At 45.5% G+C, this 18,011-nt stretch overlaps 1 protein-coding gene across 1 annotated transcript in view; it reads left to right on the top strand.

The window, feature by feature from the left end:
- MDN1 (midasin AAA ATPase 1) overlaps positions 1-1,139 on the top strand; it is a 695,825-nt gene extending 694,686 nt beyond the window's left edge. The window contains exon 102 of the mRNA XM_063916985.1: positions 300-1,139. Coding sequence (XP_063773055.1) covers positions 300-488 — 189 coding nt within the window. The 3' untranslated portion in view covers positions 489-1,139. The remainder of the gene's footprint in view (positions 1-299) is intronic.
- Positions 1,140-18,011: the final 16,872 nt, after the last annotated feature.

Here is an 18,011-nt window from a genome sequence, read left to right as displayed (position 1 = left end):
TAATACTACAGATTTGTGTGACTCTCACTGCACATGTCAGGGACACATAGTTTAGTAGGATTTGACTAGTACATATTTTTCTAGAAATATTAGAGCATATAGTTAAGATGTTAATACTTGTGAATTAAATGTATACAAAATTTCTTGATCTTTACTTTTAACAAATTGATAATATGGAAACTAAGGTGTGGTGCTCGCTATTGTCTTTGACACGTCAGAATGCACAATTTTTATTTTCCATGTTCTGCAAAAATTGTAGAAAGTCAAACTAAGCAACATGTTTTTTTGTTTGTTTTAAGGATTCCATCTTGGATATTAAAGTGCCGATTTTTACTGACCCCAAAGAAATGCCCAAAATGATAACTTACATGGAACAGTTTCCATTTCCGTTCTACATCATCCTTCGAGATGTGAATGCACTCCCAGAAACCCTTAGTGATGCCCTCAGGCAGTGGTTTGAGTTGGTGACTACCTCAGAGCATGTGTAAAATGTATTGGTCCATGTACAATAGCCTCTGCAGTGTTGAAAGGGGATCAGGGGAAGAACCATGGACCTCTGTACAATGTGATATTACAGCATTGCTCTGCAGCTCAGGTCAAGTCATTTCAATGATGCAGGAAACTATGCATTGATCAGTGACACACGGTTTACCTCTTCTGTAGAGAATGGCATACCTCCAGCAAATAAAAAGAACTTGTTGGCTTTTCCTGTGTATAACTTAATAAAACACTTTGTTATTAAACCATCCCACTGCATTTAGCAGTACACAACTAATAAATGGAGATGAAATGGAGCGAAAGACTGTATGGTTATATATGTAGAGAAGGTCTTTTGTTCATATTGTTTCCTACGTTAGAGAAATAAATGCCTAGCTATTACTTTTTTTATTAAACCAAAGTTCACTTAAAAGGTTTGATCATCGGACACCAATGTTTGTAGTTTTGTTGTTCGCTAAATTGTTTCCATGCATTGTGAATTGTATTGCTGTAAATTGCAACATTATACTGTGAAGTCTGCAGATTTTGTACAATGTTGGTAGGACATACAGGTCTTTGTTTGATATATGTCTACAAAACCATTTTTTTTTATCTTAATAGCTATGCAGCCTAATAAAGATTGTTCATACCTTTCTGGTTAATTCAGTCTGGAGACCTGAGCTCTGGTTTATCCTTCGTTTTTGTCATCTAAAACGCATGCAATCATTTATGTATTGCTCTCCGGAATTGAACATCTCTTAAACCAGGAGACGGTCATTAGGTCGACCACTATTGGTCGACAGGGTCATTAGGTCGACATGAGTTTTTCACATTTAAAATGTTATTTGATTTTTTCAATTTTTTTACTTTTTCATACTTTACGTCCACGTGGCCTACAATTGGGGAAAAAAGGCAAAAGATAGAGGCCCTTTGCAAGTGACTCATGCAACTGATTCTTATTATAGATCTGATACTTTTTATACCACTTTCTTTGCATCAAAATAATGCTAAACCTAAACCCAGTAGAGTTGCATATAGTGTACTAAGTAGCTAATAAAATAAGAATTTGCAAAATTTAACTGAATCTTAGGAATCACTTCCTGTGGCGGAGCATCTAATTAATACCCCTTTCAGACTGCCACCTATGAACATGGGTTATTGGCACATGAGCGCGTGTAACTCGTGTTCATGTGCAAGGGTTGAAATACCGCTATGTCATCCCTGGTTGTGAGCATGGTTGAACTTGTGGTCAACCCAGGTCACTGTGCGGTGTGAACGGGAGCTGGGTCGATGCGACCCGCTTCCCATTCTCTGTGTGTGTACGGGCGGAGCTTGGAGATCATGTGATCTCCAAGCGCCATCACCAACCCAGCAATATGCCAGGTTGCAGGCAGCGGGGCGCCTGAGATGAATCGCACACTGGGAGCTCCTGTGTCGGGCTTCTGGGTGCGAGCTGCCTCAGGCAGTCTGGAAGGGGTATTATAGTACTGTATATGGCCCAAAAAGGATAGGTGTATGACGACACTTCTGTACAAGGGAGGATTTTGTTATACTGAAGATTTAGTTACAGAGAAGTTATTGTACAAATGCGCTGCCTATGATGTAAATGCAGCCCACTAATAAACAGAGGAACCTTCACACAAAATTCCAAGAATATAAATGGCAACAACAGAACAGTTTAAAGTAGGCGCAAACACCGTAAATGAATCCTTACATAAGCATCGTTCTGAAAAGACAGGAGTGAAATCTTGATTTTTGTATGCTCCGTATTCTCGAATCCCTTGTCCACACAACCTCAGTGATACAGAGTACTTCTTTTTCTCAATAAAGAAGAAGAGGTCATAGTGCAGATCAATTTCACAGGGACCACGTATTTATTTAACATAGAACACTCACAAAATTCATAAACAAACAAGCATGTAACCACTGCCAGTGGATAGAAAGGGGTGCTGGTATTGGATATCTTCTAGTTACCATCCCAAGATGGCACAAGGGGAAGCATCGGAGGTCCCGGACACTACAAGGAAAGTCGAAGTACCAGGATCAGTCCACCCGCAGTCCAGAGATCAGCTAGCACCACCTGCTTAACGCGTTTCGAACATTTTTGGTCCTTCCTCAGAAGCATGGTGGAGAGTGGCACTAGCAGACATATTTATACCTATACCCTAATCACATAATTAGGTCCATATGCCGGCCGTCCTCCCGCCGAAAACGCCGGTCTCCGCCGTGACCGGAAGTCACGTGACCGGAACCGGAAGTCAGGTGCGTTCCAGCGTCAACTTCCGGATGTTCCTTATGCGTTCCACCGGCCAAATCCCGCGGAAACAAAGATCCTCAAGTCCAGTTCCACTTTCAGAAATGTTCTTAATAACAGAAACTTTGTAATCCAGTCACATTTGAGGGATAAGTCCATTAAATATCCATCATATGGCAAAAAGAGAGAAATAAGAATCGGATATATCAAAAACATATGTTCAAAACCTTTGTATAATAAAAAATACATTTGTATATTAAAAATATATTCATACATAGGGGAAATAGCAGCACTAAAGTTATATTACGAACAGGATATAATTCATATATAAGGTGAGAAGTCAACACCACATTTATATATAACTACAGAGAATTAAAATTAAACTATTATAAATAAATAAAATTCATGTATGTAACAGGAAGAAATGGCAAAATGACATCATGGAGGACCATAAAAGATGAGAGGATCTACAGGAACCACTTAAGCTCAAAGTCCCCGTTAAGCCCTCCCGGGGACAGGGTTTTCAACATGTAGATCCACCTCATCTCCGCCTTTGCAAGTCTGATCTCTACATCTTTATCTCTCTATGAAGGGGCGATCCCTGTATACCCCAGAAGGCTTTAATAGCGGTTGGGTTAGAGTTGTGGACCTGCCAACCTCACTTTTAAATTTCTACTGGTCTTCCCCACATAGACAAGACCACATTTGCACTCCAATCCATAAATCACGTTTTTCGTGTTACAAGTCAGGAATTCTTTAATACTATAAGACTTATCCTTCACACAGAATTCCTTCAATTTACTGGGACCTTTAACTAGTTTGCACATAGTACAGAGACCACACCTGTGAAATCCAATCGTTCTAATACTAGTCCTATTTACGTCATCAATCGAGCTCTTAACTAATTTATCTTTAAGGGATGGGGCTCGTCTATATATAAAGACGGGATTGGCTGGTAATTTTGCACCAATTTCTCTAACGTCCTAGTGGATGCTGGGGACTCCGTCAGGACCATGGGGAATAGCGGCTCCGCAGGAGACAGGGCACAAAAGTAAGCTTTTAGGATCACATGGTGTGTACTGGCTCCTCCCCCTATGACCCTCCTCCAAGCCTCAGTTAGGTTTTTGTGCCCGTCCGAGCAGGGTGCAATCTAGGTGGCTCTCTTAAAGAGTTGCTTAGAAAAAGTTTTTAGGTTCTTTATTTTCAGTGAGTCCTGCTGGCAACAGGCTCACTGCTACGAGGGACTTAGGGGAGAGAAGTGAACTCACCTGCGTGCAGGATGGATTGGCTTCTTAGGCTACTGGACACCATTAGCTCCAGAGGGAGTCGGAACACAGGTCTCGCCCTGGGGTTCGTCCCGGAGCCGCGCCGCCGACCCCCCTTGCAGATGCTGAAGATTGAAGAGGTCCGGAACCAGGCGGCAGAAGACTTTCAGTCTTCATCAGGTAGCGCACAGCACTGCAGCTGTGCGCCATTGTTGTCAGCACACTTCACACAGCGGTCACGGAGGGTGCAGGGCGCGGGGGGGGGCGCCCTGGGCAGCAATGTATAATACCTGTATGGCGAAAAATACATCACATATAGCCCTTGAGGCTATATGGATGTATTTAACCCCTGCCAGATATCACAAACTCCGGAGAAGAAGCCCGCCGAAAAGGGAGCGGGGCCTATTCTCCTCAGCACACAGCGCCATTTTCCCTCACAGAAATGCTGGTGGGAAGGCTCCCATGCTCTCCCCTGCACTGCACTACAGAAACAGGGTTAAAACAGAGAGGGGGGGCACTGATTTGGCGATATGAATATATATTAAATGCTATAAGAAAGGAACACTTATATAAAGGTTGTCCCTGTATAATTATAGCGTTTTGGTGTGTGCTGGCAAACTCTCCCTCTGTCTCCCCAAAGGGCTAGTGGGTCCTGTCCTCTATCAGAGCATTCCCTATGTGTGTGCTGTATGTCGGTACGTGTGTGTCGACATGTATGAGGAAAATGTTGGTGAGGAGGCGGAGCAAATTGCCTGTAATGGTGATGTCACTCTCTAGGGAGTCGACACCGGAATGGATGGCTTATTTATGGAATTACGTGATAATGTCAACACGCTGCAAGCCGGTTGACGACATGAGACGGCCGGCGATCAAATTAGTACCTGTCCAGGCGTCTCAAACACCGTCAGGGGCTGTAAAACGCCCATTTACCTCAGTCGGTCGACACAGACCCAGACACGGACACTGATTTCAGTGTCGACGGTGAAGAAACAAACGTATTTTCCTTTAGGGCCACACGTTAAGGGCAATGAAGGAGGTGTTACATATTTCTGATACTACAAGTACCACAAAAAAGGGTATTATGTGGGATGTGAAAAAACTACCTGTAGTTTTTCCTGAATCAGATAAATTAAATGAAGTGTGTGATGATGCGTGGGTTTCCCCCGATAGAAAATTATTGGCGGTATACCCTTTCCCGCCAGAAGTTAGGGCGCGTTGGGAAACACCCCTTAGGGTGGATAAGGCGCTCACATGCTTATCAGAACAAGTGGCGGTACCATCTACAGATAGGGCCGTACTTAAGGAGCCAGCTGATAGGAGGCTGGGAAATATCCTAAAAAGTATACACACACATGCTGGTGTTATACTGCGACCAGCGATCGCCTCAGCCTGGATGTGCAGAGCTGAGGTGGCTTGGTCGGATTCCCTGACTAAAAATATTGATACCCTAGACAGGGACAGTATTTTATTGACTATAGAGCATTTAAAGGATGCATTTCTATATATGCGAGATGCGCAGAGGGATATTTGCACTCTGGCATCAAGAGTAAATGCGATGTCCATATCTGCAAGAAGATGTTTATGGACACGACAGTGGTCAGGTGATGCAGATTCCAAACGGCACAAAGATGTATTGCCGTATAAAGGGGAGGAGTTATTTGGGGTCGGTCCATGGGACCTGGTGGCCACGGCAACTGCTGGAAAATCCACTGTTTTTTACCCTAAGTCACATCTCTGCAGAAAAAGACACCGTCTTTTCAGCCTCAGTCCTTTCGTCCCTATAAGAGTCATATCTGCCCAGGGATAGAGGAAAGGGAAGAAGACTGCAGCAGGCAGCCCATTCCCAGGAACAGAAGCCCTCCACCGCTTCTACCAAGTTCTCAGCATGACGCTAGGACCGTACAGGACCCCTGGATCCTACAAGTAGTATCCAAGGGGTACAGATTGGAATGTCGAGACGTTTCCCCCTCGCAGGTTCCTGTAGTCTGCTGTACCAATGTCTCCCTCCGACAGGGAGGCAGTATTGAAAACAATTCACAAGCTGTATTCCCAGCAGGTGATAATAAAATTACCCCTCCTACAACAGGGAAAGGGGTATTATTCCACACTATATTGTGGTACTGAAGCCAGAAGGCTAGGTGAGACCTATTCTAAATCTGAAATATTTGAACACTTACAAAGGTTCAAATCCAGATGGAGTCACTCAGAGCAGTGATAGCGAACCGGGAAGAAGGGGACTATATGGTGTCCCGGGACATCAGGGATGCTTACCTCCATGTCCCAAAATTTGCCTTTCTCACCAAGGGTATCTCAGGTTCGTGGTACAGAACTGTCACTATCAGTTTCAGACGATGCCGTTGGATTGTCCAAGGCACCCCGGGTCCTTACCAAGGTAATGACCGAAATGAGGATTCGTCTTCAAAGAAAATGGACGACCTCCTGATAAGAACTATCTCAAGTAGTTCTACGACAACACGGGTGGATTCTAAATATTCCAAAACCGCAGTTGTTCCGACGACACGTCTGCTGGTCCTAGGGATGATTCTGGACACAGTCCAGAAAAAGGTGTTTCTCCCAGAGAAGAAAGCCAGGGAGTTATCCGAGCTAATCGGGATCCTCCTAAAACCAGGAAAAGTGTCAGTGCATCATTGCACAAGAGTCCTGGTAAAAATGGTGGCTTATTACGAAGCGATTCCATTCGGCAGATTTCACGCAAGAACTCTTCAGTGGGATCTGCTGGACAAATGGTCCGGATCGCATCTTCAGATGCATCAGCGGATAACCCTATATCCAAGGACAAGGGTGTCTCTCCTGTGGTGATTACAGAGTGCTCATCTTCTAGAGGGCCGTAGATTCGGCATTCAGGATTGGATGCTGGTGACCACGGAGGCCAGCCTGAGAGGCTGGGGAGCAGTCACACAGGGAAAAAATTTCCAGGGAGTGTGATCAAGTCTGGAGAATTCTCTCCACATAAATATACTGGAGCTAAGAGCAAATTTATAATGCTCTAAACTTAGCAAGACCTCTGCTTCAAGGTCAGCCGGTATTGATCCAGTGGGATAACATCACGGCAGTCGCCCACGTAAACAGAAAGGGCGGCACAAGAAGCAGGAGGGCAGTGGCAAAACTGCAAGGATTTTTCGCTAGGCGGAAAATCATGTGATAGCACTGTCAGCAGTGTTCATTCCGGGAGTGGACGACTGGGAAGCAGACTTCCTCAGCAGGCACGACCTCCACCCGGGAGAGTGGGAACTTCATAGGGAAGTTTTCCGCATGATTGTGAACCGTTGGGAAAGACCAAAGGTGGACATGATGGCGTCCCGCCCGAACAAAAAACGGGACAGGTATTGCGCCAGGTCACGAGACCTTCAGGCGATAGCTGTGGATGTCCTGGTAACACCGTGGGTGTAACAGTCGGTGTATGTGTTCCCTCCTCTGCTTCTCATAACCAAGGTATTGAGAATTATAAGACGTAGAGGAGTAAGAACTATACTCGTGGCTCCGGATTGGCCAAGAGGGACTTGGTACCCGGAACTTCAAGAGATGCTCATAGAGGACTAATGGCCTCAGGAGCTAAGAAGGGACTTGCTTCAGCAAGTACCATGTCTGTTCCAAGACTTACCGCGGCTGCGTTTGACGGCATGGCGGTTGAACGCCGGATTCTAAGGGAAAAGGCATTCCGGAAGAGGTCATACCTACCCTGGTCAAAGCCAGGAAGGAGGTGACCGCACAACGTTATCACCACATGTGGTGAAAATATGTTGCGTGGGTGAGGCCAGGAAGGCCCCACGAAGAAATTTCAACTAGGTCGATTTCTGCACTTCCTGCAAACAGGAGTGTCTATGAGCCTCAAATTGGGGTCCATTAAGGTTCAAGTTTCGGCCCTGTAGATTTTCTTCCAGAAAGAATTGGCTTCGGTTCCTGAAGTCCAGACGTTTGTCAAGGGAGTATTGCATATACAGCCCCTTTTGTGCCTCCAGTGGCACCGTGGGATCTCAACGTAGTGTTGGGATTCCTCAAATCATATTGGTTTGAACCGCTCAAATCTGTAGATTTGAAATATCTCACATGGAAAGTGACCATGCTGTTGGCCCTGGCCTCGGCCAGGCGATTGTCAGAATTGGCGGCTTTGTCTTACAAAAGCCCATATTTGATTTTCCATTCGGACAGGGCAGAACTGCGGACTTGTCCCCAGTTTCTTCCTAAGGTGGTGTCAGCGTTTCACCTGAAATAACCTATTGTGGTGCCTGCGGCTACTAGGGACTTGGAGGACTCCAAGTTGCTAGACGTTGTCAGGGCCCTGAAAATATATATATATATATATATATATATATATATATATATATATATAGAGTGAAAAAATGGCGGCACTCAAGCAGGCTTTATAAATGCAAAGAAAGTCCCTTTATTCGCCTACATGTTTCGGGGAAACTCCCCGTCCTCAGGGCTAGACAAAATAATTCCAGGACGGCTGGAGTCAGAAAGTCTGACTGGCTGTTTATATTGTATGCACCCAAAAAGCTGGGTGCTCCTGCTTCTAAGCAGACTATTGCTCGTTGGATTTGTAGTACAATTCAACTTGCACATTCTGTGGCAGGCCTGCCACAGCCAAAATCTGTAAATGCCCATTCCACAAGGAAGGTGGGCTCATCTTGGGCGGCTGCCCGAGGGGTCTCGGCTTTACAACTTTGCCGAGCAGCTACGTGGTCAGGGGGGAACACGTTTGTAAAATTCTACAAATTTGATACCCTGGCTGAGGAGGACCTGGAGTTTCTCTTATTCGGTGCTGCAGAGTCATCCGCACTCTCCCGCCCGTTTGGGAGCTTTGGTATAATCCCCATGGTCCTGACTGAGTCCCCAGCATCCACTAGGACGTTAGAGAAAATAAGATTTTACTTACCGATAAATCTATTTCTCGTAGTCCGTAGTGGATGCTGGGCGCCCATCCCAAGTGCGGATTGTCTGCATTACTTGTACATAATTATTGTTACAAAAATCGGGTTGTTATTGTTGTGGGCCATCTTTTCAGAGGCTCCTTCGTTGTTATCATACTGTTAACTGGGTTCAAATCACAGGTTGTACGGTGTGATTGGTGTGGCTGGTATGAGTCTTACCCGGGATTCAAGATTCTTCCTTATTGTGTACGCTCGTCCGGGCACAGTACCTAACTGAGGCTTGGAGGAGGGTCATAGGGGGAGGAGCCAGTACACACCATGTGATCCTAAAAGCTTACTTTTGTGCCCTGTCTCCTGCGGAGCCGCTATTCCCCATGGTCCTGACGGAGTCCCCAGCATCCACTACGGACTACGAGAAATAGATTTATCGGTAAGTAAAATCTTATTTATAGGGTCTTGTTTTAAGATTTTCCAATTCCTTTTGAAGACAGCCTCAATTTCTTTATGATTAGAGTTAAATTTACTTATAAAAGACCAATTAAATTGGTCATTACTATTCGCTTTAGTTTTTTCAACTAGCAGGCTTTGTCTTTCTATATTTAAGGCCCTTCCTTTTGCCTTTTCTATTTGGACTCTTTCATACCCCTTTTCCAAGAACCGCTCACCCATTTCTTCCATTTGTTCCTCACAGATTTTATCCTCAGTGCAGTTACGTCTTACACGCAGGAACTGGCCGTAGGGTATACCGTCCAGCCAATTCCTGTGGTGTAGACTCTGCTTGTCTATGTAGCTGTTAGAGTCTGTGTTTTTTCTGTGAGTTTTGGTCTGTAATACCCCATCTTTCACATAAACACATAGATCGAGAAAGGACAATTCCTTCTTACTGGAATTAAAAGTGATCGAAATATTAAAATGAGGCAGACCTATTGTGTCAGGCGTTAATAGCATCACGTCAAATCTATATGCTGTTGAAAAAACTAAAGATAATAGTAATGACCAATTCAATTGGTCTTTTATAAGTAAATTTAACTCTAATCATAAAGAAATTGAGGCGGTCTTCAAAAGGAATTGGAAAATCTTAAAACAAGACCCTATAATTGGTGCAAAATTACCAGCCAATCCCGTCTTTATATATAGACGAGCCCCATCCCTTAAAGATAAATTAGTTAAGAGCTCGATTGATGATGTAAATAGGACTAGTATTAGAACGATTGGATTTCACAGGTGTGGTCTCTGTACTATGTGCAAACTAGTTAAAGGTCCCAGTAAATTGAAGGAATTCTGTGTGAAGGATAAGTCTTATAGTATTAAAGAATTCCTGACTTGTAACACGAAAAACGTGATTTATGGATTGGAGTGCAAATGTGGTCTTGTCTATGTGGGGAAGACCAGTAGAAATTTAAAAGTGAGGTTGGCAGAACACACCTATAACATTAGAAAGGGTTTGGGCAGCCACACTGTTTCTTCACATTTTAAAAAGGTCCACAACTCTAACCCAGCCGCTATTAAAGCCTTCTGGGGTATACAGGGAATCGCCCCTTCATGTAGAGATAAAGGTGTAGAGCTCAGACTTGCAAAGGCAGAGATGAGGTGGATCTACATGTTGAAAACCCTGTCCCCGGGAGGGCTTAACGGGGACTTTGAGCTTAAGTGGTTCCTGTAGATCCTCTCATCTTTTATAGTCCCCCATGATGTCATTTTGCCATTTCTTCCTGTTACATACATGAATTTTATTTATTTATAATAGTTTAATTTTAATTCTCTGTAGTTATATTTCTCTGACGTCCTAGTGGATGCTGGGAACTCTGTAAGGACCATGGGGAATAGACAGGCTCCGCAGGAGACTGGGCACTCTAAAGAAAAGATTAGGTACTATCTGGTGTGCACTGGCTCCTCCCTCTATGCCCCTCCTCCAGACCTCAGTTAGAATCTGTACCCGGCCAGAGCTGGGTGCTCCTAGTGGGCTCTCCTGAGCCTGGGCAGCAATTGAAGTACCTTTTGGCAATAAAAATACATATATACAGTCTGGCACTGTATATATGTAAAAAAAACCCGCCATTTTTTTACACAGAAAGCGGGACAGAAGCCCGCCACTGAGGGGGCGGGGCCTTCTTCCTCAGCACACCAGCGCCATTTTCTCTTCACAGCTCCGCTGGAAGCAGCTCCCCAGGCTCTCCCCTGCAGTATCCAGGTACAAGAAGGGTAAAAAAGAGAGGGGGGGCACATAAATTTATGCGCAAATAAAACATATAAGGCAGCTATTGGGTAATCACTTATTATAAGTGAAAATCCCTGTGTTATATAGCGCTGTGGTGTGTGCTGGCATACTCTCTCTCTGTCTCCCCAAAGGACTTTGTGGGGTCCTGTCCTCAGTCAGAGCATTCCCTGTGTGTGTGCGGTGTGTCGGTACGGCTGTGTTGACATGTTTGATGAGGAGAGTTACGTGGAGGCGGAGCAAGGGCAGATAAGTGTGGTGTCGGGGTCGACACCTGATTGGATGGATATGTGGGAGGTCTTAAACGACAATGTAAGCTCCTTACATAAAAGGTTTGATGATGCTGCAGCCTTGGGACAGCCGGGGTCTCAGCCCGCGCCTGCCCAGGCGACTCAGAAACCGTCAGGGGCTCATAAACGCCCTCTATCTCAGATGGTTGACACAGATGTCGACACGGAGTCCGACTCAAGTGTCGACGATGATGAGGCACATTTACAGTCTAAAATGACCTAGGCCATCCGATACATGATTATTGCAATGAAAGATGTATTACACATTTCTGAGATTAACCCTGTTAATACCAAAAGGGTTTATATGTTTGGGGAGAAAAAGCAGCCAGTGACTTTTCCCCCATCTGATGAATTATGTGAAGAAGCGTGGAGTTCCCCTGATAAGAAACTAGTGATTTCTAAGAGGTTACTGATGGCGTACCCTTTCCCGCCAACGGACAGGTTACGTTGGGAAACATCCCTTAGGGTGGACAAGGCGCTGACACGCTTATCTAAAAAGGTGGCCCTGCCGTCTCAGGATACCGCCGCCCTAAAGGAGCCTGCGGATAGAAAGCAGGAAGCTATCCTGAAGTCTGTTTATACACACTCTGGTACTCTACTGAGACCTGCTATTGCTTCAGCCTGGATGTGTAGTGCTGTAGCAGCATGGACAGATACTCTGTCAGACGACATAGATTCCCTCGACAGGGATACTGTTTTGCTAACCCTGGGCCATATAAAAGACGTTGTCTTATATATGCGGGATGCTCAGAGGGACATTTGCCTGCTGGGCTCTAGAATTAATGCTATGTCCATTTCTTCCAGGAGGGTCTTATGGACTCGGCAATGGACAGGAGATGCTGATTCTAAAAAACACATGGAGGTTTTGCCTTATAAGGGTGAGGAATTGTTTGGGGACGGTCTATCGGACCTCGTGTCCACAGCCACAGCTGGAAAGTCGACTTTCTTGCCTCAGGTTTCCTCACAGCCTAAGAAAGCACCGTATTATCAAATGCAGTCCTTTCGTTCTCAGAAAGGCAAGAGGGTCAGGGGCGCATCCTTTCTTGCCAGAGGCAGGGGTAGAGGTAAGAAGCTGCACCATGCAGCCAGTTCCCAGGAACGAAAGTCCTCCCCTGCTTCCACTAAGTCCACCGCATGACGTTGGGGCTCCACAGGCGGAGCCAGGTGCGGTGGGGGCACGTCTCCGAAACTTCAGCAACCAGTGGGTTCGCTCACAGGTGGATCTCTGGGCTGTACAAATTGTATCTCAGGGATACAAGCTGGAATTCGAAGTGACTCCCCCCTGCCGTTACCTCAAATCAGCCTTGCCAGCTTCCCCCATGGAAAGGGAGGTAGTACTGGCGGCAATTTACAAGCTGTACCTCCAGCAAGTGATTATCAGGGTCCCCCTCCTTCAACAGGGAAGGGGTTACTATTCCACAATGTTTGTGGTACCGAAACCGGACGGTTCGGTGAGACCCATTCTGAATTTAAAATCCTTGAACACTTATATAAAGAAATTCAAGTTCAAAATGGAATCGCTCAGAGCGGTTATTGCAAGCCTGGAAGAGGGGGATTTTATGGTGTCGCTGGACATCAAGGATGCTTACTTGCATGTCCCCATTTACCCACTTCACCAGGAGTACCTCAGGTTTGTGGTACAGGACTGTCATTACCAGTTCCAGACGTTGCCGTTTGGCCTGTCCACGGCACCGAGGATATTTACCAAGGTAATGGCCGAAATTATGATACTCCTTCGGAAGAAGGGAGTTATAGTTATCCCGTACTTGGACGATCTCCTCATAAAGGCGAGGTCCAGAGAGCAGTTGTTGATCAGCGTAGCACTCTCTCAGGAAGTGTTGCAACAGCACGGCTGGATTCTGAATGTTCCAAAGTCGCAGCTGATTCCTACGACGTGTCTGCTTTTACCTGGGCATGATTCTGGACACAGAACAGAAGAAGGTGTTTCTCCCGGTGGAGAAGGCCCAGGAATTAGCATCTCTGGTCAGGGACCTCCTGAAACCAAAACAGGTATCGGTGCATCACTGCACGCGAGTCCTGGGAAAGATGGTGGCTTCATACGAAGCCATTCCCTTCGGCAGGTTCCATGCAAGGATCTTTCAGTGGGATCTGTTGGACAAGTGGTCCGGATCGCATCTTCAGATGCATCGGCTGATCACCCTGTCCCCAAGGGCCAGGGTGTCTCTTATGTGGTGGCTGCAGAGTGCTCACCTTCTCGAGGGCCGCAGGTTCGGCATACAGGACTGGGTCCTAGTGACCACGGATGCAAGCCTCCGAGGATGGGGGGCAGTCACTCAGGGAAGAAACTTCCAAGGGCTGTGGTCAAGTCTGGAGACTTCTCTACACATAAATATACTGGAACTAAGGGCCATTTACAACGCCCTGAGTCAAGCAGAGCCCCTGCTTCGAAACCGGCCAGTGCTGATTCAGTCAGACAACATCACGGCGGTCGCCCATGTAAACCGCCAGGGCGGCACAAGAAGCAGGATGGCAATGGCGGAAGCCACAAAGATTCTTCGGTGGGCGGAGAATCACGTGCAAGCACTGTCAGCAGTGTTCATTCCGGGAGTGGACAACTGGGAAGCAGACTTCCTCAGCAGACACGACCTCCACCCGGGAGAGTGGGGACTTCATCAAGAAGTCTTCACACAGATTGCAAAGCGATGGGAACTGCCACAGGTGGACATGATGGCGTCCCGCCTCAACAAAAAGCTAAAAAGATATTGCGCCAGGTCAAGGGACCCTCAGGCGATAGCTGTGGACGCCCTAGTGACACCGTGGGTGTACCAGTCGGTATATGTGTTTCCTCCTCTTCCTCTCATACCCAAGGTACTAAGAATAGTAAGAAAGAGAGGAATAAGAACAATACTCATTGTTCCGGATTGGCCAAGAAGGACTTGGTACCCGGAACTGCAAGAAATGCGCACAGAGGACCCATGGCCTCTGCCTCTCAGACAGGACCTGCTGCAACAAGTGCCCTGTCTGTTCCAAGACTTACCGCGGCTGCGTTTGACGGCATGGCGGTTGAACGCCGGATCCTAGCGGAAAAAGGCATTCCGGATGAAGTTATTCCTACGCTGATAAAGGCTAGGAAGGACGTGACAGCAAAGCATTATCACCGTATATGGCGAAAATATGTTGCTTGGTGTGAGGCCAGGACGGCCCCTATAGAGGAATTCCAGCTGGGTCGATTCCTGCACTTCCTACAGTCAGGGGTGACTATGGGCCTAAAATTGGGGTCCATAAAGGTCCAGATTTCGGCCCTATCCATTTTCTTTCAAAAAGAACTGGCTTCACTGCCTGAGGTTCAGACGTTTGTTAAGGGAGTGCTGCATATTCAGCCCCCTTTTGTGCCACCAGTGGCACCCTGGGATCTTAACGTTTTGTTGGATTTCCTGAAATCCCACTGGTTTGAGCCACTTAAGACCATGGAACTAAAGTATCTCACGTGGAAAGTGGTCATGCTGTTGGCCTTAGCATCGGCTAGGCGTGTGTCGGAATTGGCGGCTTTGTCATGTAAAAGCCCATATCTGATCTTCCTTATGGACAGGGCAGAATTGAGGACTCGTCCCCAATTTCTCCCAAAGGTGGTATCATCGTTTCCATTGAACCAACGTATTGTGGTGCCTGCGGCTACTCGGGACTTGGAGGACTCCAAGTTGCTGGACGTAGTCAGGGCTTTGAAAATATATGTTTCCAGAACGGCTGGAGTCAGGAAGACTGACTCGCTGTTTATCCTGCATGCACCCAACAAGCTGGGTGCTCCTGCTTCAAAGCAAACAACTGCTCGCTGGATCTGTAGCACGATTCAGCTGGCTCATTCTGCGGCTGGATTGCCGCATCCAAAATCAGTAAAAGCCCATTCCACAAGGAGGGTGGGCTCTTCTTGGGCGGCTGCCCGAGGGGTCTCGGCTTTACAGCTTTGCCGAGAGGCTACTTGGTCGGGTTCAAACACCTTTGCAAAGTTCTACAAGTTTGATACCCTGGCTGAGGAGGACCTTGTGTTTGCTCATTCGGTGCTGCAGAGTCATCCGCACTCTCCCGCCCGTTTGGGAGCTTTGGTATAATCCCCATGGTCCTTACGGAGTTCCCAGCATCCACTAGGACGTCAGAGAAAATAAGAATTTACTCACCGGTAATTCTATTTCTCGTAGTCCGTAGTGGATGCTGGGCGCCCGTCCCAAGTGTGGACTTTCTGCAATACGTGTATATAGTTATTGCTTAAATAAGGGTTATTGTTATGAGCCATCCGTTGAGTGAGGCTCAGTTGTTGTTCATACTGTTAACTGGGTAAGGTTATCACAAGTTGTACGGTGTGATTGGTGTGGCTGGTATGAGTCTTACCCTGGATTCCAAAAATCCTTTCCTTGTAATGTCAGCTCTTCCGGGCACAGTTTCCCTAACTGAGGTCTGGAGGAGGGGCATAGAGGGAGGAGCCAGTGCACACCAGATAGTACCTAATCTTTTCTTTAGAGTGCCCAGTCTCCTGCGGAGCCCGTCTATTCCCCATGGTACTTACGGAGTTCCCAGCATCCACTACGGACTACGAGAAATAGAATTACCGGTGAGTAAATTCTTATTATAAATGTGGTGTTGACTTCTCACCTTATATATGAATTATATCCTGTTCGTAATATAACTTTAGTGCTGCTATTTCCCTTATGTATGAGTATATTTTCAATATACAAATGTATTTTTTATTATACAAAGGTTTTTAACATATGTTTTTATTTGATATATCGGATTCTTATTTCTCTCTTTTTGCCATATGATGGATATTTAATGGACTTATCCCTCAAATGTGACTGGATTACAAAGTTTCTGTTATTAAGAACATTTCTGAAAGTGGAACTGGACTTGAGGATCTTTGTTTCCGCGGGATTTGGCCGGTGGAACGCATAAGGAACTTCCGGAAGTTGACGCTGGAACGCACCTGACTTCCGGTTCCGGTCACGGCGGAGACCGGCGTTTTCGGCGGGAGGACGGCCGGCATATGGACCTAATTATGTGATTAGGGTATAGGTATAAATATGTCTGCTAGTGCCACTCACCACCATGCTTCTGAGGAAGGACCAAAAGTGTCCGAAACGCGTTAAGCAGGTGGTGCTAGCTGATCTCTGGACTGTGGGTGGACTGATCCTGGTACTTCGACTTCCCTTGTACCGTTGTGGTGTCCGGGACCTCCGGTGCTTCTCCTTGTGCCATCTTGGGAGGGTAACTAGAAGATATCCAATACCAGCACCCCTTTCTATCCACTGCAGTGGTTACATGCTTGTTTGTTTAGGAATTTTGTGAGTGTTCTATGTTAAATAAATACGTTGTCCCTGTGAAATTGATCTGCACTATGACCTCTTCTTCTTTATTGAGAAAAAGAAGTACTCTGTATCACTGAGGTTGTGTGGACAAGGGATTCGAGAACACGGAGCATGCAAAAATCAAGATTTCACTCCTGTCTTTTCATAAGGATGCTTATGTAAGGATTCATTTACGGTGTTTGCGCCTACTTTAAACTGTTCTGTTGCCATACTGAAGACTCAGCCATAATACTCCCGAAGCTGAATGGTCAGCTGTGAATGCTGCATTGTTAGCTTCTCAAGCAAGCTTTCAATACGATGTTATCCAGATAAGGAATAGGACTACCGTGGAAGCCATGACATGAGTGAAGACATGAAGAGTAAACAAGAGGCCAAAAGAGTCTGAAACTGATCCCTGGGGAACAAATAATAGGAATCACTGATGATGGTCAAAAAATTGGGTAATTGCGGGTATAACGTTGATGGGTGTGAAGCTCTGAAATCCTGCTGCCCAGGTTGATTAAACAAATGTTCTTAAAGATTCCTTCTTGAATTGCTGCCATGGAGGGAATCTGTTCAGGGCTTGAGGAGAGCATTTTGGAAAAAGATTACAGTGGAAGCCCTGAGGTCTAGTGTTCAGGAAACAGACAGCTTGCTAAATCTAGAAGTGATTGGTCAGTATCCCAGTGAGCCTGTCTTAATTGTTCTAGGAGTAGTTCTGAGAAGGATATTTACTTCAAATGTAGAGAGATGTTTATCCATGGACAGGCAAAGACGAAAGAGAGAACTCCATTCTGGGGGCACACTTTAAAACAAAATATATTGACACTCGCTTTTACCAGGTAATGAAAAAATATATATACCAGCACTCATTTTTTGAGATGAAAAAAAAAAAAGATTATTCTTTCTAACTATTCCATTGCATATAGACCGACAGCTGTTTCAACCAGCACAGAATGGTTTTCTTTCGGGGCTATATATAATTATTATTATATCCAAATAAAATAAGACATATAAGACTTTATAGAAATAGTGTAAATGGTGTGAACACACCCACATAAGTAATAAAACTAGTATTAAATAAATAAGGGATTATAACTGCTTATAAATGAGAAAAACAAGTGGATATTTGCATCTAACTCTTGTACAGAGGGGAATTAGCGATGAGTATCTAGGGATGTCCTCCGTTTGCAGAGTCAAAAAAATGCTTTCTATATATGCAGACCAATTATAATAATGCTAAAAATATCTGGATAAATTAATGTTTGACTGTGATCATCGGAGGTAAGTAATATGTTAATTCCACATGCCCAGTTTTCAG

Source organism: Pseudophryne corroboree, chromosome 4 (genome assembly GCF_028390025.1).
Source record: "Pseudophryne corroboree isolate aPseCor3 chromosome 4, aPseCor3.hap2, whole genome shotgun sequence".
NCBI lineage: Eukaryota > Metazoa > Chordata > Amphibia > Anura > Myobatrachidae > Pseudophryne > Pseudophryne corroboree.
This window is presented reverse-complemented; position numbering and strand designations above follow the sequence as displayed.